The sequence below is a fragment of the Colletotrichum lupini genome, chromosome 6 (assembly GCF_023278565.1).
Source record: "Colletotrichum lupini chromosome 6, complete sequence".
NCBI lineage: Eukaryota > Fungi > Ascomycota > Sordariomycetes > Glomerellales > Glomerellaceae > Colletotrichum > Colletotrichum lupini.
Genome location: NC_064679.1, coordinates 476,324 through 500,621, shown reverse-complemented (window position 1 = coordinate 500,621; position 24,298 = coordinate 476,324). Strand labels below are relative to the sequence as shown.

At 51.4% G+C, this 24,298-nt stretch overlaps 7 protein-coding genes across 7 annotated transcripts; 4 read left to right on the top strand and 3 right to left on the bottom strand.

Moving 5' to 3' along the window:
- Positions 1-202: 202 nt before the first annotated feature.
- CLUP02_11623 (uncharacterized protein) lies at positions 203-1,052 on the bottom strand (the record flags this gene model as incomplete). The annotated part of the gene is made up of 3 exons (XM_049290590.1): positions 203-436; positions 631-639; positions 993-1,052. The coding sequence occupies 3 exons, from the start codon at positions 1,050-1,052 to the stop codon at positions 203-205; spliced, it is 303 nt and encodes a 100-aa protein (XP_049147735.1).
- A 419-nt stretch (positions 1,053-1,471) lies between these two features.
- Positions 1,472-3,169, top strand: CLUP02_11622 (uncharacterized protein; the record flags this gene model as incomplete). Its single annotated transcript, XM_049290589.1, has 7 exons — positions 1,472-1,906; positions 1,972-2,040; positions 2,102-2,375; positions 2,489-2,668; positions 2,716-2,817; positions 2,897-2,928; positions 3,008-3,169. The coding sequence occupies 7 exons, from the start codon at positions 1,472-1,474 to the stop codon at positions 3,167-3,169; spliced, it is 1,254 nt and encodes a 417-aa protein (XP_049147734.1).
- Positions 3,170-8,758: 5,589 nt separating this feature from the next.
- Positions 8,759-11,250, top strand: CLUP02_11621 (fungal specific transcription factor domain-containing protein; the record flags this gene model as incomplete). The annotated part of the gene is made up of 5 exons (XM_049290588.1): positions 8,759-8,806; positions 8,884-9,128; positions 9,193-9,330; positions 9,412-9,590; positions 9,650-11,250. The coding sequence occupies 5 exons, from the start codon at positions 8,759-8,761 to the stop codon at positions 11,248-11,250; spliced, it is 2,211 nt and encodes a 736-aa protein (XP_049147733.1).
- Positions 11,251-12,082: 832 nt separating this feature from the next.
- Positions 12,083-13,941, bottom strand: CLUP02_11620 (uncharacterized protein; the record flags this gene model as incomplete). The annotated part of the gene is made up of 4 exons (XM_049290587.1): positions 12,083-12,351; positions 12,414-12,814; positions 12,876-13,388; positions 13,442-13,941. The coding sequence occupies 4 exons, from the start codon at positions 13,939-13,941 to the stop codon at positions 12,083-12,085; spliced, it is 1,683 nt and encodes a 560-aa protein (XP_049147732.1).
- Positions 13,942-14,584: 643 nt separating this feature from the next.
- CLUP02_11619 (uncharacterized protein) lies at positions 14,585-15,361 on the top strand (the record flags this gene model as incomplete). Its single annotated transcript, XM_049290586.1, has 5 exons — positions 14,585-14,775; positions 14,818-14,885; positions 14,959-15,003; positions 15,066-15,135; positions 15,220-15,361. The coding sequence occupies 5 exons, from the start codon at positions 14,585-14,587 to the stop codon at positions 15,359-15,361; spliced, it is 516 nt and encodes a 171-aa protein (XP_049147731.1).
- Positions 15,362-15,636: 275 nt separating this feature from the next.
- CLUP02_11618 (uncharacterized protein) lies at positions 15,637-21,149 on the top strand (the record flags this gene model as incomplete). The annotated part of the gene is made up of 15 exons (XM_049290585.1): positions 15,637-15,807; positions 15,928-16,088; positions 16,208-16,297; positions 16,424-16,566; positions 16,644-17,185; positions 17,263-17,965; positions 18,055-18,161; positions 18,225-18,445; positions 18,514-18,599; positions 18,921-18,962; positions 19,240-19,504; positions 19,566-19,681; positions 19,749-20,203; positions 20,268-21,007; positions 21,077-21,149. 15 exons carry the CDS (start codon positions 15,637-15,639, stop codon positions 21,147-21,149), a joined length of 3,915 nt encoding a protein of 1,304 aa, XP_049147730.1.
- Positions 21,150-21,451: 302 nt separating this feature from the next.
- CLUP02_11617 (uncharacterized protein) lies at positions 21,452-23,772 on the bottom strand (the record flags this gene model as incomplete). The annotated part of the gene is made up of 6 exons (XM_049290584.1): positions 21,452-21,549; positions 21,624-22,607; positions 22,703-22,954; positions 23,015-23,464; positions 23,516-23,603; positions 23,686-23,772. 6 exons carry the CDS (start codon positions 23,770-23,772, stop codon positions 21,452-21,454), a joined length of 1,959 nt encoding a protein of 652 aa, XP_049147729.1.
- Positions 23,773-24,298: the final 526 nt, after the last annotated feature.

Below are 24,298 nucleotides of genomic sequence, written 5' to 3'. Positions count from 1 at the left end.
GGCAGCACCAGTGCGAAAGCGGAGCAAAGAGTACCCAAAAGAGCCGCAATTGTGTCCGTAATCGTACATTGTCGGTGGAGTTTAGATGGAGAAGTACTGGAGACTACGACGTCATACCTTGAAGACTTTGATAGCAGACTGATAAGTAATGCAAGGGAAAAAGTACCTCGAGACTCGAGAGTGCCCTTTGTGCATCTCACATCTAAACTTGGGCCAATACCGTTGGCTCAGTCAGACTTGGGTTGGAACTATTCCTGTCCGAGCGGCGCCGTCTGCGAGTCAGGGGGCCCTGTGCGAACCCTGCGGCAACCTTGAGCCGACCACCGCCGCCCTCCCTCTCGAGAAGCGCCGAGGACACGGGACTTGGCCAGAGGAAGAACTGAGAAGGCAGGGTAGCATCGTAACCGCTGAGAGCGCTTGCAGCTGCGGATTCTGACTATCAATTATCTGCTCGCCCGGCCATTGTCATCTCTCTCTTTGGCTGCTTTGGCAGATTAAGTTGGACCTGCGGTCGTGGGGACGACGGGCGACAGAACCAGGTTTCAAGTTGAAAATACTCGCACGCGATTTGTCAATGTCGGCAGTTGTTGGTAGCAAGGTGCGTCGAGATTGGTGGACCACATGACGTACTGGTTCAGGCTATATTGATTTCTGGAGGTTAGACTTTAGTTTTTGTTTTGTCTTTTTCTCCGACTCGTGATTCCCATGTCGCTTTGGAGTAATTAAGCAGATGCTGAACCGAGCACATGTCGTTAGGATGCTAAAAGCTTGACTAGATGCTAAGAATAAGCACTACAAGCACAAGCCTTGACAAGACGAACCGCGGGCATTGGCAGCTATGCCAATGTTCTTGTCCATTGCTTGTTCAATGTTTATCCCTTAGTATTGTGAATCCTCATTTCTTATGGCTTCCAGTCTCCAAGACCAATGGCGGCTAACTGTGGAGGCTGTTGGAGCTAAAGGTTGAAATCTCAACTCCGATCTACACTAACCAAGTATCTCGGGATGACGTCGACACTGTAGGAGTTTTCTCCCTTCTCGGCATTACCCATTTGGGCAATCCGAAGAGGCGCGCCAGGCGCATCAGCAGACGAGCCAAGCCCACAGCAAGCCGACTGAAGTTTCGCACCAACACCAATGAAAGGCGACAAAAAGCTTCCAAGACCCGGCGAGAACGAACGGAAAAACTGACGGGCCTTTGTATCCTCGTGTCAAGTCCGTTTTTCACCCGCATTCCCGCATGAACTGAACTGGAGAAATGGGCCTGTGTGGACAAAGACTGTGTGGTTTGAACGTCCAGTCAAATTTCCCCCAAACCCAAAATGAACTGACTCGGGGGCCCACAAATATACAGTCTGTTGGTTGACGTTTGCGCAAAATGGGCAATGAGGCCGATGTTGGACCTACTTGGCGCAACAATCTTCTGCATCTTGTGTCAGGCATCTGTATGTACACTGACGTATTGCAGTGGATGATCACTTTTCAGGCTCTCTCTATGAGTCGCGAATGTCATTTGGAGGCCTTTAACCTTGGTGATAGCCTCAACGATGGGCCAAAGTTCTGCCGATCTCATTACCAACTACTCGGTTTGACAAAGCTGTCAACTGTCGAGGTCCCTGGCAGAACGTGGTTTCCATGTTATGTTTCAGGCCCCTTTGTTGACGTACAACGCACACGCAGCGTCTATCACTGCAATTTTGCAGAGATCTTCATAACAGCACATGCTTTTAGGACATCGAATCGTCAACCGAAGAAGGCAGGACCCTGGCTGTGCATTCTCTTTGGCGTCTTGGAAGGATTGTCTGTACCGCTTGTCTCCACACATCGGACGAGTGATGCCTGGCGCATGGGAAAACCGGGTCCTCGTATGCGCGTTTGCGATGTATCTCGAATGGTAGACATATTGGTTCGCTGACCTGAAATCCATCGGTGGAATCCAACGCCGGAGTTAAAGTCTCACACATCGGGTAGACTCGCGTGGGGTTTGGACGGGAGATTAAGACTCATAATGGAAACTCCACCCCAGGACAGATTGGATTTGTTTGAGACTGCCCATATCCCGGGACAATAAGGAGATCTTCTTTTGCCATCAAGTAAGTAGTACTCGATTCAATCGATTAAATCGAGCATCAACCTTTCAGTTTTTTTTGGTGTTGTTGTGACAGCGCACGGGAGGCGGGAGTGCCAAGCCGATAACATCGCCGATAACATCGCCGATAACATCGCCGATAACATCGCCGATAACATCGCCGATTCACCGGGCCGGAAAATTCTGCAAATTCGGCCCCACACCGAGAAACCAAGTTTCTTGTACTTGGAGTGGATCGAGATCCTGGAAGCAACTGCAAAAGAACGCAGGGCCTCTCTGCCCGCCTGTTAGGTGCAAGAGAAATGCTTCGTGACGGTCGGAGTCAGAGTCCGGTTTGAAGGTGAGAGAGGCAGCCTACGGTGGACTTTTGTCTGTCACTAGAGAAAAACTGGGGATGAGGGGATGATAGAGAACCTGAGGAGAAAGATGGAGGAGGGGCGTCAGTTCGGGTCACAGAACGGTGTGACATGTTGAGCGAACCTGTGGCTCTGTGGTTCTGCTCCGAGACAATGGAGCCTTTCCCGTTTTTTCCTGCAATATCTGGACCACTGGCAACTCAAAGCACACAAGAATCATTATGTGACCCTGCGGTGAGGTGTCTAAATTGACCTCAAAATTCACGTCAGCCGCGCGGGCGCACATCGGCCCTTCGTCGCTACAAAACGTCAGGCGGGATTGGCTGCAGTACCTTAGTTTCCGCGATAGGGGGCTGAGCTGGGTCGCTCAACGTGAGCCGCGAGCGCCTCACCTACGGTGAACGGTTCTTGCTTTTGGGCCTTGGTCGTTAGGTCAGGGCTTTGGCTTCAGTTCTTGAAAATGACGTCGTTTCTGAGGGATGGGTTCCACTCTATCGGTTGTTCTCCTAGCCTGATGATGCAGATGGACTTTGATATGAAACTTCTTCCAATAACGCGATAGTGGCGCCGCTACACCGGAAAGCTGCCGAGCTACTGGTGGAAAGTCTTTTACAATACGTCCTTGACGCGAATGCTTGGCCATGCATTCGTAATCAAGAAGTCCCTTGCTAGATGTATCCAACTCTTGTTCTCATCAACCAGGATAATCGGGTGCCGCCTGTGATAACGATGATTTGATGCGAGATTCAAGACCTTCTAGTCTTTGATCGTTCAATGAAACCTTCGATCGGATAGGGCTTAAAGACGCATTTTCTGGTTCCAAGATCTAACTTTCAAAAAGTGCAACACATTCCATACATCCTTTGGCTACGTGCTTATAGAAGTCGGCCGATTGCTTGAAGAATGACTCGAGACAGCAATTGCACGCACAATGAGCTTAACGAAGATAGGTTCCCATGATCTCAAGATGCCTCAAGCAATCTTCAGGCTAACAACAGATCGGCATGATTTGCAATAGCCCCTTTTTAAATGCTCGAAAGTTCGGTCGAGACTGCTTGTGATCCTGCCCAATCCATGATCTGCCGTTGAATCAAACTCCATAGAGGGCAAGTACGGGCCAAGATCCCGTTGTATAAGGCTCCTGCGGGGTCTCCACGCCGAAGCTTCCGGCGAAGTATGTACGTATTATGCCTCCGGGGAAGGTGGGTCCGTCCATGACTTCAGGCCGGTGGGGAAGCCGGACGCCATCCCATCCGACCGACTCATCAAATTTTTGTCTAATAGTACTTGAGTGTGATCTATAAATGTGAGATCTAAAGACTGAAAACGCTGCTTCTCTCAAGAATGCCCACAGCAAGCTTGGTACAGGTCTCGCAGATTTGGAGACATTCTGCTTCAACTCCCTACTATTTCTCGCGCTCCTCTCAACGCAACATTAATAATTAACTCAACAATCAAAACAACTAGCTCCTAGAAATCGACGCTCAATCGGTCCAAGTTTGATGTCATTAACGCGTTAATTGCGTTGAGTGAAGCGCAGCTACTACCTGGCTTAGGATACCTTCGTAGACTACTTTACCTAGCATAACGTATTACCGAGTATTACGGAAGCAGCAAATAACCCAATATGAGATCCGAGGTAAGCTTGACAACCTCGTACACCTTCACGAATCAAACAGACGAACAATCAAGAATTTTCATGGAGATCGTTATGAGTGCGTACATGTACTTCTCTTCTCATTTCATCTTAGACCTCATTGATGATGGGAGCGACTGGCTGGTGTTTCAGCGAGAAAGGTCGCTCACTGCTCATACATTGACCTGAATCAGTAAAGCATAATTCAATGGTCACTTCTTTCATTGCAAGCAAGAGCGCATAAGCATGTGTTCTGTCGTTTACGCTTGTATTTCTCTACCCAATTATTGTTCTGGGTGGATCCTGTATAGAGGTAAAATAACCTGAAGTTTGATTGAAATTAGGATAGCTGTCTTTCCAGGAGTTCTTTCGGATAGAACTTTGTACGTAACAAGCTCCAAACCACAGTGTGTCAGTCTCGCACTTGACTCATCCCTTGTGTTACGGTAAGTGTGCTCTTGCATGTATACACATTGATCGTTGCCAAAGCACTGGCTATTTGGTCCTTTGGCCTTCAGTTAGACTCTCAACCCTAGTCTTAGGCTCCTTTACTCTGGCTACAGAGCGAAACGATCTCCAGTTTGAACCTGAATCAAGGCACTATTCTGACCACCCATACTCGAGAATGACAGCCTGTAATGTAATGGATTAAGACATTGGCATAGCGGAGTTGAGGATAGCAATTGAGTGAACAGCTTGAGTCATGAAAACTATTATTGTTTCTTGCTGGTACTGGCGCTTCACTTGGGCCACAGAAAGATCCAGCCTTAGTCTCCTGTCTTTGTGAAAGTTACTGGCGCTTCTGCCATTGTAGGGATAATTGATTATCCTTTCGATCGACCTGTAAAATCGAGTCTAGAACCATCTACGGCTTCACCGCAGCCCGCAGCCCGCAGTCGTACGAAGTTGACTTTCAGTCATAGCCCGGAGAACCAGACAAGTAAACTATCTGGTTACAATCTTGAGCTTCACTGCATGCGAGCATGGCCTAGAACTCCATGGTGTACCCTGCGACTATTGGCGCTCGAGTTTCCCAAGAAATACCTCATACTTCTGGGGTCTCCTTTTTCTCTCTTTCAGGATAAGCTGAGGATCTGCCAGTGCATGAATCTCATCATGTAAGAAGTCAATGCAGCACGTAGTGCAACCTGAAGGCCGAAGAGCAGATGGTGATCGTTAGTCCACATCTAAGTGAAGCTGCGAGCTCGTGTATTCGATCTGCGAATGTCCACTCCCTCGGCCCGAGGCCCCGAATGCGTTATTTTGATCAATGAGTATGTGCTGAATGCTTGCGTTGACTTGCCTTACTAGCTTGAAGAGACCGCTTACATGTAATTACTACATTGGGAAAGGCTGAGCGTTGGAAAGACAGCGCTATGCGCATCTCGCTATGCGATGTCCGAGTCCGACGACCCCAGTAACTACCCCTATGGACTGCAGGTAACAACTCGCTGCAGACTATCGGCAATGCCGTTTCATGCAATACCAACCACTCAGTGAGGCTCTCTTGCATCCACATTCGATCACCACGGTACTTGACATTAGCGGCAAACCTTAACATCAGCCCTTTGATGTCGTAACCAATCATCCAAATATTGAGGCCGCGAACAGACTTTTCATAGGATGGAACCGCGTCAAAAAAGTGTTAACGATCGTATGATCATTGATGCAAGAGAAGGCCCGAAAAACCCTCGAGGATTAAACCCTGGCTTGAACAGTTTACTCAAATTTTGACGCGGATCACAATGCTGGACGCAACGCTAAGGTCTGTTCTTCTTTCCCTGCAATCGAAGCCCCTAGAGCGCCAGTAGAACCCACTAGAGTCCTTAATCGTTTTAGTCGCGACTTCAGTTTAGCAGCCTAAAGTGCCGATGGTAACCTTCCTTTGCAGAATCTTAGATGGCGGCAATCTTGAGGAACCATGTGTAGCATCAACGCCTTTGCGATCAAAGTCGTGAAGTCCCAATCGCTGGAAGAAAGAAATGAATCAATTTGCCAAGCCGTGGGATGTCTTATGAAAAGAGACGAAACTAGTCAGAGTCACGATGTGAAGTTCTCCGGTACCTTTTGGCCCGACGCACTGGCGTCTGACATGTCAAACGTCCTCATCCCAACATGGTCTTGACATACCTTAGTGTACCGGACTGATATGACAGCCTTGAAGACAGGCGGAGAAGCTGATTCCATGTGGCATCTGCGTCGGGTCTCAGCTCCGAGCGTGTATCAGTAAGGCGAGGTTGCTCGAGCGCCTCAATGTCAGCCCAAACTCAGAGATTAACTGCGTGGGGTATTACACATGCACCTACCATGTTGTGGTGTCTGAAAGACCCGGAAGCCTATTTTGTGATTAGTATGAGCATATACCACATACAGGCTCGAAGGCACGACATCAGAAGTCGTGCATATCAAGTCAACACTAATGTGGCTCGGCCGAGTGCACGTCTTAAACCATCCGGTAGCTGTAGACCGAGTCACATGTAGTTGCGCGGTCGGAGAGGCCTCCTTACAAGCGGATCACCCGGCATAGAAAGAGACAGCAGCTCGGGGGCGGAATCCTTACTTCAATGATACCCCATATTCGGCGGCGGGGGAGCTCGAAGGCCGGCGGCCTATCGGTTGAATACACCAGCATTCGGGCGCTGTGCCCGAACGAATACCGCGCTCCCCTTTCAACGCCATCCCAAGTCCGCGAGTGAGCATGTTTTAGCTACTCGTCAAGACGACAATGGAGTGTGCGACACTACAAGTGGAATGGGCAATATACCAAAAACCGGATCACATCGGAATTTCTCCCCCCAAAACGCCGACGGAGAAGACATTAGTAGACAGCTCACAGAGCCCCTGGTCGATAGCCGGGAGCTCCCAGACCGATCGCCGCGTTCCTGTCTCAGGTTTATGAATCTGGTCATGGACCTTCCATGCTCCCAACCTGCAACAAGCTTATTTGATCCTTCGGGACCAATACTCTTTTTCTGCCAAGCGTCTCGTGAATCGATACGCCGGAGCTGCCACGAGTTTAGGATGACAGCTGACAGGAAACCCTTCTCTTCGTAACAAGCGGAAACAACCGACTGTTTTCAACTCTTGGGCGGGCCAAGATTCGTTGCGAGTAGCATGAGGTTGCACGCGCCCAAGGTGGTGTTAGAACACGGGAACTGAAACTGGGTGCCTCTGCCCCGATGTGGTTTGTGCTCGGATTCAATAAGACTGTCAGTTAAGACCTTTTGTTGATCTCTAAGCCTCAGTCCGTAGGGTTGGGTCGTGATCTACAAGTGAAATAACCTTTTTAGGAGATCCACAGATGCCCAAAGCTCGCTTGTCGGAATGGAATCATGGTTGAAGATCAGGTCATGTTGAATTGTTGAGAAGACTTCACGCAGGCAGCAATTTACCAAAGTCATTGTCAAAGACCAAAGAGTCGACTCGCAATCGGTCCGGATGTGATGCATTTTGTCTAAGCAACAGCAGTGCCCTTATTAACTACTAACCTAGGTGGGTAATTTCGGCACCTCATCTTACCAACAACTATCTCTGAATGGTTACCAGTTCGACATGGACTTCGCTTGAGCCCCGCATACGACGAGGCATTGCAACATTATCTACCGTGAAACTATCGAATGGCAGGTTGCCCACCCGCGCGGTGTCAACTTTGACTTCTTTAGCGATCGATTGTTATGATCTGCTCACATGCGAAGAAGAACTGCTGGGCACAACCGAGGAATGATGTGCACTAACCGCGTTCACGCTGACGCGGCAATCAACGGGATGGTAGATACCAGGGCATCGCTGGTTCCCAAAAGACGCAAATCGTGAAAAAGAGTACCTCATCATCATTCCATGGATGGACTAGGCACCTTGCACTCGTCTCAGTCTGCTTCATCTGAAGTTGATGTATTGACACTTAGCCACTTGTCACAAGACGTCAGTCGTCACAGATGGCAGACATGTCTGTGCCATCCCAGCGGTTAGCGACGCAAGCCCCTCTGAAGTTCTGAACACAACACTACTGCATACAAGGTAACGTTTGATTCTGGAGCTCTTCTAGGGGGCTACTTCATCTGGCCCAACCTTTGAACAGCGATGCTGGGCGGTCCCTGGCCCTAGCGAACATGTTTGTTTTCCCAAGCCCACCCCCACCAGGCCGCGGTGTGAAGACAGTTTCAACGAGGAAAGCTCAGGGGAGAGGATAAGCTCATCTGAAGTTTCCCCATGTGCAATTGGTATCACAGCGAGGGGGTTGAGTAACTACTTGGAGAAAATACCGCGAAGACAATACATGACTTCATAAAACAAGCGTCCCACCCGGGAATGTTGGTGCCGGAACACGACCCATGGATTTCATCGCCCTCGATTCAGCCTGGATGTGATGTTTTGGACCAGCCTGGAAGCCAAACATCAGCCACACTTATTATCGACCGTGTCGGCACACTTTTGAACTCGATTGGGATGACGGTTGGCACTTTTTCGGCTGTCGAGATCACTTCATTGCACAACGGACGTTATCCTGTGCAAACATGTCGGGCACAAAACAATCGCAGAGTCCTCAGGACAGCCCAGCTACCAAGACATCACGGGGTGTGATGAATTGCAAGCCATGTCAAGTTCGCAAGGTATTTTGTTTCCACTGCCGCCGATAAGATTGTTTTCTGATCGGCGTCCCGCACTCATGCAGATCAAATGCGACAGAGCGTTACCAGCGTGTGGAGTCTGTCAACTCTATCAGAGGTCATGTTTCTATGGTAAACTACAGCATCCATCATCACTGTCGCTGTGCATCAGAGCAACTAAACCATAATCCAGAGGGTGTTCCAAAAAAGAGAGGTCCCAAGAAAGAGTCGCTAAGTGCTTTGATCAAACGAATCGATGGCCTCGAAGAGCTCCTCAAATCCGACAAGACCCCAACCCCGCCTGGTTCCGATGCTATTCCAGCCGATTTCAACGAACTGTATGTCTACAGCAGCAACAACAGTGCCGACCCTTGTGGCTCTGCATCATCAGATGTTTCTCCCTACAGTGCTTTTCACGAGGGAAGCTTTGGGGCCAATAAGTATGTAGAACGATCTCACATCCATCGACTTTTCCAAGGACCTCCCCGACTGACAAAGAGCTAGTGAGTTCCCATTCATCATCAACGCAGAAGGCTTAGTGGACACCTATTTTACGCACTTCCACCGCAATCCGTACCGTATCCTTGACGAGGAGGTCACTAGACAGAAGCTGAGAAACAACAAGATGCCAAAGTCGTTACTGTACGCTATTTGTGCAGTGTCAACTAGGTAGATTTGCAACCATCAGGATACTAAAACCATATGAACCTGACATGAAAGTAGATTTTCAGAACAGCCCGGTAGAGGGCCAAGCAGCCATGTTTCCGCAGAAACGTACGCCTCTTGGGCTCTCAAGGACATAGACTTAGGAGACACTACAATCGAAAACTGTCAGGCTTTGCTGTTGCTAGTGACAGCTTTTGCGGCAATGGGGAACGGCCGTAAAGCCTACAGCGTACTTTGTGAGTGTTGAGAGAGTGTGATCGTTTTCCTTTACACTGAACTAACGGAAAAACCGAAGCTCAAGCTGTGGGCGTAGTCCTGGCGCTCGAGTTGTACCAAGAATCAGAACAACACGACGACTACAACCATACGCAGGGCAAGATGAGGAGGAGGTTGTTCTGCACCTGCTACGTGATGAATGTTTTCGTATCAACATGGCTCGAGAGACCCTCACTCATTGACGATGCCCTCGTCAAGACGACTATCCAGTCGTCCAGACAAGCCTCACCGGCTGGCTGGCCACCAAACAACGAGTGCTCTTTGGCGGTCGAATGCGAGCCTCCAAGCGAACGCGCAGACAACCCAGACAACGGGCTACAGAAGATGGTATGGGTCGCCCACATCCTTTCCGACGCCAACAGATACCTGCTCGTGACGGACCCAACAACACAAGCAGCATTCGCACATCGCCACAAGATCCGGCATGATCTCGATCAATGGGCGGCAGAAATCAGCCGCAACCCGGACTACCTCTACCAAGACCCGAGAGGAGCAGAAGCAAACACCATGCTCGAGTGCCAAATCATCTACCACCTGGTGCACTGCCTCATCTACCGCCCGCTTCTCCCCTTGCACCTTAGCGAGCCGGCCGGGGCCATGATGATACAACACTGGGTGATCGAGGCAACGGAAGTCGCCTTCCGACACGCCACGGCAATCATTGAGCTGATCGACCACGCCATGCAGACAAAGTTGCTGGAACTTCCGGCGTTCATTTCCTTTTGCATCTTCACGGCCGGAACGATTCACGTCCACGGGATGCACTATACCAACGACCGCCAAGACCAAGGCGCTGGAATCGGACTCCCTTCGTTCGCCAGCTCTCCGATGGCAGCAGAGACCTTTTCGTCTTCTTCCGAACTCGTTAGCAAGTGCCTATACCAGCTTTCGGCAATCGGCAACGAGGCCGAATCTTCTCGATCGTCTAGAGCGTACCTCGAAGAGCTCACGAAAGAGCATGCAAAGTTGTTAGGGAAGGGTACAGCTGGCTACATCCCCTCGCAAACGAACAAGTTCTTCAACAGATACCCCGTCGAAGTACGCCAGCGAATCCAAGGTTTCCGTTTCGGTTCACTGCCATCGAGCATACTCTCACAGTCATATCCGCCAGAAACCTCCGATAGTGGTCCCAGAAAGATAGGAGGAATACCACCGGGACCGTGGGGCCCGAACCCGAGCCACGCCGGCGTCAAGATACCTGTCATGGCGACAAGCACCAGTATGGGGCAGCGAATGGGATCGACCCAAGGTCATTCACGGTCCTACTCAGATAGTACTCCCATGACGCAAACATACTCGTTCGCAACAAACGCACCCGTCTCTCAGAGGCCATTGCCAGCTTGGCCGGGGTTTCAGGACGGGACACCGAGGCAAATCATTACCCATAGCACACCGATGCTTGGCCCCTCAACTTCATCCCAGCTCACTTCACCAATATCCCAACAAGGGGCAACCTCTACCGTAGAGCGGAGCAACTGGAGTGGCGTGGAAGGGTTCGGAGGAAGAGGAGCAGATGAGCCACTGACTTATGACATTGTCCCCAGCGCTGTCACTACGGCAGGTCCGATATATCAGGCAGAAGGCACATTTGTACAATACCAAAACTTCTCTGTATTATAGTTTTAAAGCAAGCCAACATACCCAACTATCGTTCTATCTGTTTCATTTGGGAAATTCATTGAGAATCAGCCTGACCATCTCAATGTTTCGTCACACTACAGATGAGACATCTAAGATATCAAGTTATTGAAAGCAAGGAAGCATTGTTCCTTGATCAGAAGGAATGGAGCCGAACTGTGACGGAACACCGGTTCGAACAGTAGCCCCCACAACGAAAATCATACCTTTAGGCCATCACCACTATGGCTTCGGAAGGATTGCGGGAGTTTGGCGGCGCACGGAGGGGCATAAACAACAAGGAGGCACCTTTCATCCCAAGGTAAATGGTAAGGACACCCAGGTGAAGTTCAGTACTTGCCAACCTTGCCTGATTTTCCAGGTTAGCGGGGCACCATCTTGCGTATGTTTCAAGAAGCCGGAAGACCGTGGTATCCCATCGAGTACTACAAGGCAACAGTACAATGGTCTCCAGCTTTTCTCTAAATTCTCTAAGATATAAACTTTTTGATTTGCTGATATGGTAGAAATAAATCGGAATAACGCCTGATTAGTTCTTCCCCCGCACTCAGATATACTATCGCCTTGTAGCACTCGATGGGATACTCACTTACCAATAGAACGAATATTCTAAAAGGGGATACCTGCTCTATCACACATAGGTAACCATATTCTCCATCCTTTACGCTGACGTAAACTTCATACTTCACACGAAGAAGCCGTGGGTAGATCTTAACATCATCGTATTGTGAGTAGTCTCTTGAGTACCAAAAGTAGTACCACTGATTGCTATATTCAGTATCATTTGCTTCCTCTCTCTATCACTCAGAAGTATCTAAGCTGACAGAGTAACCGTGGCATGGGTCTGCTCATCCACAACCTCCCGGAAGATCTGGTTCTTCTTCGCCACGTCGTCAAGTCCAGTACGGTCACCAAACACCTCGTCCATTTGCTCTAGAGTCTTTCCGTTCGTCTCCGGCACGCAGAACCAAACCCAAACGAAGGCCAGGAGGCAGAAAGCAGCGAAGAAGACGTATGCGCCGAAACCGGTGCCCTGGACCAGGGGAGGAGTAACGAGACCGATGATGAAGTTGTTGATCCAGTCTAGAAGATAAGTGTCAGCAAATGAAATAGGGCTGAATGGCAAGAGGCCGTTATCGACTTACTGGAGCAAGTAGAAATGGCAACGCCCTTGGCTCTGAGCGATGAAGGGAACACCTCGGAAGGCAAAGCCCAGGGCACAGGTCCCCACGTTGCGCCAAAGACAAACATGTACATCAGCAAGAAAGCCACACTGACCCATCCCTGAGTAGTATGGCTGGGCCAGTCGTTCGAGTACAGCCCGACAAGAATAGCGATGACGGCCTGCGAGATCGTCATGCCCACGGCACCCGTCAACAGCAGCGATCTACGTCCGAACCGATCCATGGTCCACAGACTGGGGATAACACCGACCAGCTGAACACAGTTAAGAACTCCGGACATGATCAGCTGCATGTTGTGGTCGAGTCCCATCGTCGCAAACAGAGTTGGTGAGTAGTAAATCAAGGCGTTGATTCCGACAAATCTATCGAAATATTAGTCAAACCTTCAAACATCGACTCTTTGTCACTGTAACATAAACTTACTGCTGGAAGAACATGAGACCAGCACCAACGTGCGTACGTCTCAGACATCCCTTCTTGAAGCAATCTCCCCAAGCAACAAACTCGAGCTTGATAGTGCTGGCAATGCTACCGCCTCCGACGAGTGTAGGGTGGCGTTCAGCGAGAATCGAGGACTGGAAGCGAGCCTCGGAGACGATTTCCATCCATTCACGGCGAACGCGCGGGTCGGTATCGGGAAGAACGCGGAGCTTGGCCAGGTTGAAGAGGGCCTCTTCTTCGCGGCCCTTGGATGCCAGCCAGCGAGGGGAGTAGGGAAGGAAGACGGCGCCGAATCCGAGCAAGAGACCGGGGAGAATCTGAATGAGGAAGGGAAGCTGCCAGGACCAGTGGTTGGGAATGTCCTTGGTGCCGTAGGTGATCCAGAAGGCTACGACAATGCCGAAGACGATGGAAAGTTGCTCGAACACGAGGAGAGAACCGCGGATTTCGGGAGGTGAAATTTCGGAGATGTAGAGGGGGACGACCATGGAAAGCCTAGAATTGTCAGTATTCGATATGTTCAAAAAGGGGAAATTGACGAAACTTACATGCCAATGCCCAAACCTCCGATGAAACGACCTCCAACGAGCATATCGTAGTTGACAGCCGCAGTCTGGATAGAGGAGCCAATGGTGAAGATGACAACAGCAACCATAATGGATCGCTTTCGGGAGATCATGTCGGCAAGCCAACCCTGGTTCATGGCACCAATAAAGGCACCCAAAGTGATCATGGCAGTCATGAGACCCTTCTTGAAGCCAGAGCCAGCAGCGTGGTCAGATACCTCTGGGAAACGCTCGAGGAACTGGTCCATGACCAGGGTAACTGAAATAACACCCTGATCGTAACCGAAGAGGAGACCACCGATTGCTGAGAAGGCAGCGCAGAGAGCTACATAGTGGGATGCGAAGATTCCCCTGAAGCCAGAGGGTCCGTAGGGCTCGAGGGAGGCATCGGAGAGGACGGTCTCTTGTTGCTCGGTAGAGACGCCTGGGTAGTTGGTTGAGGACTTCTCCACCTCGGAGGCGGAGGTTGATCGTGCACCCATCTTTGAGCTGTTGTTGTGGAAACGTCAGTATGAGGGGAGTTCGACAAAGTTTTCATAATTCGCTGTATGGATGTGGTGTAGTGAAACAGGTTTGTGACTAAGCTGGTGTATAGGGGTCCTTGGGATGAACTCACTCGGACTGAGCCGTGAGGTTGAGGTTCTGGAGTTGCACTGGATGAGCCAGGGACGAGGTTTAGGTTACACGAATCCGACAGACCGGTTCAGTCTGATGAAACTGGAATAGAAGAAATCGGGAGGGGTATCACTGAAGAAGAAGGAAGAAGCTTTGGTCGAACCCGCCTGAGTCGCAGGAGAGGGAGTCGAGATCAACGTCAAACATGGCACGCAACGTCGTCTTTATAGAACTCTGAGACTTTCGGGGCCACCGCCTGGCCCATGGCCAAGCCATCCCGACTACGCCCGTCAAGTAGATTCATTGACGGCCTAGGGGGCACGGTTGGGGGGATCCACATCTTTGGAAAGCCGTAGATACTTGTTTACGCCGAGCCTTGATGAGTGACGAGGGTGGGCACCGGGGGGGAGAGGACAGGACGGGATGGGGAAGAGGAACGCTACGGATACGCTTGCGCACAATAGCCGCCACGAGTAACACGACCAATGGCCGGATGCTAGTTGGTCAAGAATGGACGTGGAGGAGCCGCTAAATCGCGGGGTGTGCTTCAAAGATGGGTTTTCTGGGGATATTGGGGAAACCGTGTCAGGCTTCCAGCGTTCCTTGCGCGGAGACGCCAATCACGACTCACGCTACACCAAATACGGGGGTGGGAAGAAGAGAGACAGACACAGACAGCATGGGGCACCCCTCGGCCATCCGTCCGGCAGAGAGGACGAATTCAGGCACTGACGACGAACCAGCGAGAGACAGAATACGGCCGGGGTTATGCCCGCCCTCGTCAGCCCCACGGTATTTGGAGAACTTGGCAGTTGGAGTTTTGGGGGTGTTTGCGAAGAATTGAAGACGCGTTCGAGATCAAGTTCGATGACAAAACTTAACAGACGATGTGCGCCCCTTCCAGGCACCGTTCGACCATCGACTACGGAGTACCTGGGTGGGACTATAGAAGGACGTCGAAGAGGACAAGATACTGGCTGCACATGATTAGAGTCTTCTGCGTGCTTCTGGCAATTCCAAGCTGATAAGAACGCGGTTTCCACGCAGTACAGGGGCCGTCTGTCAGAAGATTCTCGCACATGAGTTGCCCGTGGGGAATTGACGGGTTAGGTGGGGTTTCTGTACGCTATGTCTCGAAATACCAGAATACTCCGGAATCTGGCCGTGGATTTGCAGTGCCGAGCCTCCATGGATTTGGATGGGGGCTGGCCGACCAGGGGGTGGCCTCTCCCCAACACGAGTCAGGGGCCATTTCCAACCTGCATTAACACTTTCGTCATAGGCTAGGAGGAGGAGGCCAGGACATGGTTGGCGTGGAAATTTGAACCGAAGGAGCCTCAGCGACGGCTGTAGGGCCTAGGGTGAGAGGCTAGGAGCTTTCTTCCTCTTTTACACTAATAAGCAGTTTGCCCCGGTGCATAGATTTCCTGATTTCACCAAGGAGGGAATGCTTTAATCCCCCAACTTCCCTACATCGTCGCGATCGTCTCAATTTCACGAAACCGTGACAAGGCAGGACGAAAAGAGACTGAAAGAGGCGGGAGTCAAATCATGTCGACGACATGTCTGGTAAGTCGGCCCTATTCGCTTTGGCTATTCACCCCATTTCCCCAGAGTCTGTCGCCCACGCCCGACCCTCCGTGATCCGTGTTCTACCCCAGATTTCGCCTAAGCAATCAGAAGTTGTGGAATTGCTGCTGACTGAGAGATCTGGGGTTGGCGATGTGGAATCTGTGGGATGAGATGACCAAACTGGACTGCCTGCCGGTCGGACTTTGCATCCCATTCCGACTCCCACCGTACCTACGTTGGCGGACATGCTCAACTCCAAAGCTAACAAACATGAACAATAGACTTGCAAAAAGCAACATCTCAAATGCGCGTGGAGCACAGATGACGATGCGTCTCCATCTTCTGCTCGGCCCGACGTCTACTTGAAATCATGTATTCGATGCAGAGCAACTGGCAAGGACTGTATTCCGGCCCCCGCAATTCGATTCAAGCATGCCACTGAGTAAGTGACGGCCAAATTCCTCTCATTCCCTATCATCAACTCTGGCAAACTTGTACTTGGCTCTGTGGCACCCCAGTCGCTCCCCGCTCAATTGCGAATTACACTACACAATGTGCAAGTTGCGACATTGGTGAAGCAAGAGTCAAGATTTACGCAAAGCGGAACCGAGATAATGGTCTCGCCCGCCCCGTTTACGACTACAATACGTTGTACCCCCATTTCGTTTTCGTCACGGGAACGAATCTGCAACTCTAGACTCCGTAATGCGCCATATTATACTGCTTTTTTTGCGGGAACGCTGATCGCTTACTATGGGTTTTGTCTCGCTGATTTAGGACGCCGAGCGCTACGGAGCAGACGTGGGTGCCCTATCCGCGGCGATGTAAGTTTATCAGTCCCACCTCCAAGACCTTGCAAGTTGGAGAAGTTGGGGAAAATGAGGAGGAGATCTACGAGCAAAAACGGCGAGAAATGCCTTGTTTGGAATCATCTTGGAACGAAGCTTATCCCGACATCGTTTATTTCCTGTCAAAATTGCCTAACTCGGTCACATAGTACACTTTGTCGATGAAACCCAGGAACTTGAGGCTCTTTATTGGTCTGAACACGGCAGTCTGCCGCCGCAACCACAAGCGCAACTGCAACTCCATCCACCGGCAGCACTACAGCCGCAGCTTGCACCGGCGGAGGGTCGGCGGGTACCACTGCCAGCGACACATCCTGATCCTGGCTCATCATTATCATCATCCGCGCTGTTAGTGGATCTAGAACAACAACGACGCCGAGAACAACGGCAACCCGATGACGCCGCATCCGCATCCCCAGCTCCCATCATCGACTCGCATAGCCGAGATTATCGTGATGCCCGGCTTCTAGTCCCGAGTCCTCACAGCCAACCCGCCTCTACGCCGGCTGCGAGTTGGAGAGAGGTGCAGGTGCAGACACCAACAACTTTGCCATCTGTTTACAGCGCTATTCCATCTGGGTCAACTCTCGGACTAGCCAATTTTGAGCATCATGACGATGTCGTGTTTCCTTTCACGCAGCCTCATGAGGTGAGGTTGATGAAGTACTATCTAGAGTACATGTGCACCTGGGTGAGTGGTCATACGCTTTTTACCTTCGGAGGGAGTATGATCTGGCAACTCCACGGCTGTTCTAACCCCCTTTTCAGTTCGATCTATGCGACGCAAGACGGCACTTTGCAATCGTCGTTCCCCGAAGAGCAACAACATGTCCAACCCTCCTCAACGCAATCTTCGCCCTCTCCTCCCGCCACCTCAGCCTCCATGAACAGTATGACCCCTACGCCTCGGACCGCTACCACCAAGAATGCCTCAAACACCTCACTACCATCTCAAACGACTCGTCGGCCCTCACGAACGATGACCTCCTCGCGGCGACAATCCTCCTCCGCACCCTTGAAGAGCTCGATGTCCCGCTCATAGGAACAGACCACGAGGGCCATCTTCTCGGCATCCAGCTCTTCATGAACACGCAAAACGCATCCGCCCTCGACCCGCCGAGCTCCCTCCGACAGGCTTCGTTCTGGGTAGGCCTCCGGCAGGAAATTACCATGGCGTTTGCGACGCAGCGGCCGATCAAGGTCAAGCTCGACCACCTCTTCATTGACCGGTCCTTTTCGCCGGCTGATGACGATTGCTGGGCGAATCGCATCGTCGTGCACTGCGCCGAGGTGGTGCAGTTTTGTTTTGGCGAGGTGGAGAACCGCAAGAGTGAGTATCAGCGGCTGGTTGAGTATGACTATAATTGGCTACGCGCGAGGCCGCTTTCTTGGCTGCCTATCGCGTACTCTGAGCCGGACCTTGCTTCAGGCTTGGTGTTTCCGCAAATCTTTTACATTAATCATGCAGTCGGTTAGTCTTCTCCCTTCCCTGAAGCTAGGACTTGTTTTCCAGTCTTTGCTCGTGGCGACATGGTGAACGAGCCCACTAACATAGCCTAGTGATCGGAAATGTGCATGGGGCGTTGGCACGAGCGCTCTTGATGTGCCACGACGAGAGCATTCCCAAGATAGGACCTAGTCGAATCCGAGCTCGAAAAAAGCTAGATGTAAGCGGTTCCAATCATTCTACCAATCTCGACCTGAGATCTAGCTAACATGGGAAACTTAAGAACGACATTCGTATGCAAGTCCGAGAACTATGTGGCGCCGCGCTATCAAACAAGCAGACGATACCAGCCATGTTCACGGCCTGTATGGGTGTCACGGCGTGCGGGGACAGGTTCGTCGAATATGCCGAGCAAAAAGCACTATTGGATATTTTAGTCAAGACGGATGTTGAGCACATGTGGCCCACTGCTTCGGCACAGTCACACTTGAAGAGGGCGTGGGGGTGGGAGGACGATTCATGACTGAATATGTCTTTGAGTACTGAACATAATTGCCTACTGTACCTTGCAGTAATACCACGTTGATGTTTTTTGTGTCTTTAGTCACAGCACGTTACATGAAAAGTTCGGGATTAGGATTCCGAAAATTGCCCGTAGGTGTGCCTACATGTCTTATTATGGACGGCCAATAATCACGGAGACGATTCCGTAACAAACATGGGGATAAGGGCACGTACAGACAGGACTAAACGACTTCATTTCCAGTCATCTGATCCCCCTTGTTACCCCGTACCCCAGGAAACCGGCACCAAGGATAGGGAAAAGGGAGGGGGTGAAGTACGGGGATGGAATTTGGTGATCCCGACAAAGCGGATCTAGGTAATGCGGAGGATCAGATAGACTCATTGAACACGGACATTACCCCGTAGCTGTAATGCGGGTTAATACATGTTACCTCTAAGATTGTGACACATGCAGGGCATGACCAGTTCTGGAACGCACACTTGTCGGCTACCCCAGGTTCCTAAACGAATCCAACAAGTTTTTCTTAGTTTCTTCTTTAGTTTTGGGATATTGGGGTATATTCGTAATGTACCATACTTAGTCGTATGGTGGCGAGCTTCTACGCGCAGCTCGGTCTCGTTCACGTAATCTGGCCGTAAGACATAAAGACCGGACAAAATTACCGCAGACGCCAATTCGAGATTCGGGGAAACTTGCCCCGACAAGCTGAGCAACCAATGCGAAGCTCTTTTTTGTTAATTTCCAACCCCCCACCTGCCTCATTCGCAAAAAGGAGAAAGTGGGCTGTCTTACACCGGTTGCAAGCCAAGTTTCGAGATGCCTCAAAGCTTTCTTACAGCTCAGCATTGCTGCAAGTTCACGTGGGCTCCTCGACGCGTCTTGACTCCTGAGCGCGCTTTTGTGGGATTCCGACATGCGCTTCCACTTTCCCACTGGTCAATTGGCATGAGATGGTCCCCTCAACGGCGTCAGAGGTGCCCCGCGATGGAGCTCTTTATTCGTGTCGGGAAATGGTTTCCGATAGAGCTCCGAGGACGGTGAGGTTCCGTATGAAAGGCTGTGAAATATAAGACACCAGAGGTCCCTGATTGTTTGTAGAGCTATGTTAAGCCGTCCTCGGTACCTTTCGACTCCTCCCAGGTCGTACATTTGCGCCAATTGTCTTAGACTAGAGAGGAGAAGCATCCCACCGGTCCTCGTCACCGCCATTATTCGTAGATTCTTTCATCTTTAGTACCCTTACGACCGTCAAGCTCCCGTTCGATTTGCGCACCAGAGAAGATAGACATAGACATAGACCGCAATCCACCCTCCTCACGATCACAAGTCAAACCCTGAACACCGGACTACACTACGACCACCTCAGTAATCACCACACGAAACGTCACCAGAACCGCAAAGAAAGCAAAATGTCAACCAAGAAGCTCTCAGTAGGCGTCGCAGGCCTCGGCCGCATGGGCAAGCGCCACGCTCTCAACTTCCACCAAAATGTGCCCCGCGCGACCCTCGTGGCCGTCAGCTCGCCCGACGCTGGCGAGCGCCAATGGGCCGCCGAGAACCTCGCCCCCCACGGCGTCACCGTCTACGAGTCCTACGACGACATGCTCGCCCACAAAGGCCTAGAGGCCATCTGCGTGGCGTCCGCGACCTCTGTCCACGCCGAGCAAGCCAACAAGGCCATTGAGAAGGGCAAGCACGTCTTGTGCGAGAAGCCATTGGGCACCACTGTTGAAGTTGTAAGTGTTTTGTCCTTCCCACCTGAACATGTGCGGCGAGAGGGAACTAACAACACGGCCACAGTCACAAACCGTCGTCGACACAGCCGCAAAACGCCCAGATCTCAAAGTAATGTGCGGTTTCTCCCGCCGCTTCGACGCCTCCTACCGCGACGCCCACGCAAAGATGCAACAAGGCCTCATCGGCCGCCCCGCCATCCTCCGCAGCCAGACCTGCGACGTCCTCGACCCCTCAGGCTTCTTCGTCGCCTACGCCCAGTTCTCGGGCGGCATCTTTGTCGACTGCAGTATCCACGACATTGACCTCGCGCTCTGGTTTTTTGACGAGGAGACCACCAAGGTCAAGTCCGTCCACGCCGTGGGCATCACAGCCGTCGAACCGGACTTGCGGAAGCACAACGATCGCGACAACGCTGTTGGCACGGTCGAGTTTTACGATGGGCGCATCGCGTATCTGTATGCTTCGCGCATGATGGCCGCGGGCCAGGAGGATTCAACGGAGATTATTGGTACCAAGGGCAAGTTGTCCGTCAACCTGTTGCCGGCGGAGAACCATGTAAAGATTTACACACCGGGAGGCATCCGGCAAGAGCTGCCGCAAACGTACTGGGATCGGTTCAGGGCTGCTTTCACGACCGAGGCGATTGAGTTTACCGAGAGTGTGTTGGAGGATAAGCCTGTGCCGATCAAGTTGACTTCAGCAGTGGCTGCTGTCAAGATCGGTGCGGCATTGCAGGAGTCAATGATCAAGGGAACCAAGATCTGGTTTGACGAGCAGGGCAACCGGACGGAGAAGGCCCAATTGTAGGCAGTAAATTGCATTCGGTCTTCTTGGCCTTGATCTATCTACGAGGCTACCCTGACATTGGGAAGTCTGTATCATGCCATGCCTTCCGTGATGGCCGCTACTACATTCACTTGCTTCTTCCATCATCATCCCCTCTGAGACTCCAATACCTTCAGACCATCATGGTCAGGGATACATGATCCACAAGGGTTTGTTTCTTGGGTGGAAACCTTCAGCACTGAGGTGATGTCAGTCATACTCTGCGATGTTCTGTAGGGATCTCCATACCTTGTACCGATAAACACGTGTTGGATGCCTCTGTCCTCGAATGCATCCTCTCCTAACATTCCTGTCGCTCATCCAGTACTCATACAGTATCTTTGGATACTGAATCCCGGCCAAAAACTCGCATGATGCTGCGTCACTGAGTTCCCTGATGAACTTCGGGAGATCTGTCAACTTCAAGAAGGTTTGCAGCATTCCTCCAAGTTGTCCCCTTCGAGGTTGAAGTTTGTTCGTGAGCTGGAGGAGATTTCTGTGGTGATGGTGAGAAGAAGGCCTTTGGATAACAGAGCAGCCAGTGGCAAGGCAGAACCCCGCACCACCAAAAGTTGAACGGCTTTGGCAACTCACCAGGAGGCTCGACTATCAGCCGTCCTTTTCTCATTTGCTTCGCCGTTGCCTTGTCGGCTTTCCAAGGGCTCGGCTTCACTCTGGTGTGGGAAGACGAAGAGGTACTCTGCTGAGCGCAGCTGGTGGAGGCTTTGGTGTTAGGTGTCTTACTGCCTGATGCTTTGACACTCGGCTCTTTGGAGTGCTCTCCTTGGGCCCCCTCAGAGAATTTGAAGCTTCGTGGTAGGTCTGCGCTATGGAAGCCGTACGGGCGACTTGGCCGCTCCGGAATGGCGGGAGCAGATGTCCCCTCGGTCTGTGTGACTTCAGACCCGCGCAACACGTATTCTCTTCGCTGTCTTTCGACGACTCCCGTAACAGCTGTCTTATTTTCCTGAGAGTGACCAGAAGCAGCCTTGCAAGTAGAGACATCGCATTGCCCTGGCTGCGGTCCACTAGAGGACTGGAAGAACTGAAAGCCTCGAGGGAGGCTGTCGCGTTTGAAAGCGTATGAGCGACTTGACCGCTCATAACTGGCTGGAACTGCAGTCTGCTCGGGCTGACGGGCACCGGAGTCTTCGGGCAGCGAAATTGGTAGGCATACCCCCTGAATATGGCTAGAGAAATTCAACGATAAATTCCCCAAAATCGTGTCTTTCTTGGTTCCAGAGCCAACTTGTGCCTTCTCATCTTTGGATTGAGACTCTGGCGCTACACCAATGTGCGATGAAAGCTCGACAGAGGCAGACGTAGCGATTGATTTGCTCATCTCGGTGACCGGGACGGCTCTCTCACCACCCTCGCTGCAAGACTCCCAGTGAGTAGATGCATGTGATGATGATGATGATTGAGGGCGAACATTCGGAACAGCCCCGTTTCCAGTGACCACTTTCGGCGTCGCCGAAAGACTGCATACCTGGCTCTGGTTGATACCTGTTGAGATACTCTTGACCTCGGGGCTCTTTGCCTGAAAGTCGAACTTGAAGTCTTGCGGAATTTGGCTCACTATCGCACAATCAGCCTGTGAAACGTGTGAAAAGGATCCCGAAGTGTTTCGAAAATGGATCCAGAACTCGCCGAATGGCTGGAAAAGGACTTACCTCTGGCATCTTTGGAGGTGGGATTGGGATTCTCCGCCGTTCTAGACTTGTTCGCCGGTCCAGGGATAGACTGCGAAGAGTGTTTAGCATCATCCGGTCGACTGATGAACTCTGTGCCCAAATTTACCATGGATACGCGCTTTCTGGGCCGAGGAATCGTCTCATCGTCGGAGCATGGGTGCTGGTCATCGTTACCTGTAGCCGAAGGGATGGTTTTCGGGGTGTGCGGCAGCGGAATGTCTGCTTGTGTTCCTGCTTCGACTTCTTTGTGTCAGTGAAGGCGGAGCCGATACTCGACAACCAAGTACCTACCATAACGTCTCGGAATACCACTGCCATGTTCGATCACAGCTTGAGTGCCGACGTCACTCGCGCCCTTCACACTAGTCACCTCCTTTGTAGCGTCTTCGAGTATCTCGATGCGATCAACAGCGGTGGAAAGAATCTCCAAACAGAATGCCGGGTTCTGTTTGATGAGGTCCACGAAGGTGTCCTGTTGAAGAAGCTTGAGGAGACAGGGGCTAAGTGCTCGCTGCATCTCCTCGTGCATGAAAACCCACAAGTCGTCCTGCTCCGCAATGATGACCTCGATGACGATGTAGAAATCTCCCATTCTGTCAGTGCCACTGGAGAGGATCTCGCCAAGCAAGTAGCCTGCCTGGAAAGCAATCCTCTCTTGCAACGGGAGAATGCCGAGTGTCGCGGACACCTCGTACAAGGAGAGGAGGTCTATCACTTCAGTCTTTTCCGTGATCAGGCTTTCTGCTAATGGTCAGCACACTCCGCCTTCGTAAGGCCGAAGAAATCACCCACCTCCAAAGTAGAAGTACTTCAACACTGTGTTCAGAGCTGAATGAGGGAACATGCGCTCCTTCAGTGGAATCTTTCTTATTCCTTCTTTCTGGAAACGGCCGTTAGTAGTCAAAGCCACTTTAAAGGCCATGCGAGACCTCGCGAGACGATACGCTGCATGAGGAGCTTACCATCTGAACCATCTCTAGGATGTGGTCGATCAAGCCGCTCTTTCCGCGTACCGCCTTGTCATGAAGTTCCCATTTGCTGGCACCCATTGTAAGAAGAATGTCGGCGTCGTTCTTCGTCTCCCAGAGGCTATGGGACGTCAGCAAGGTGAAGATAAATAGACCCTTGGGGGAACTCACGATGGTAGGTCGAACTCCTCCATGGCTTCTTCGCCATACTCACAAGGCGGGCTCTTCATAGCGCGCAAAAGGCCGCTGGGGCGTGGTACAATGCACAAGATATTCGAGACCAGAGGTGAGGAATGAATTGGATGTAAAAGACAAGGCCTCAAGGCAGAGTGGGAAGTCGATCGATGAAAGAAAACCGTTGTACAGGATAGACGCGGCAAGGTGGGTGGATGGGGAGGTACCGACCGTGGAGGTTGCGATGAGGGAAAGATGCAAGGTCCGAGGGTGGTTGGTGCCTTCCGTTCGATCGGTAAACTCCCTATCCCCTGGAGGGAAGGAGCGGTGGGTGCTTCTTGCCCTTTCCAAGCCAGACTCAACACGTACCAAATTGCGTATGGCATCAATCCAAGAGCACTGGGATGATGCACCTTGCTGCTTCTATGCACAA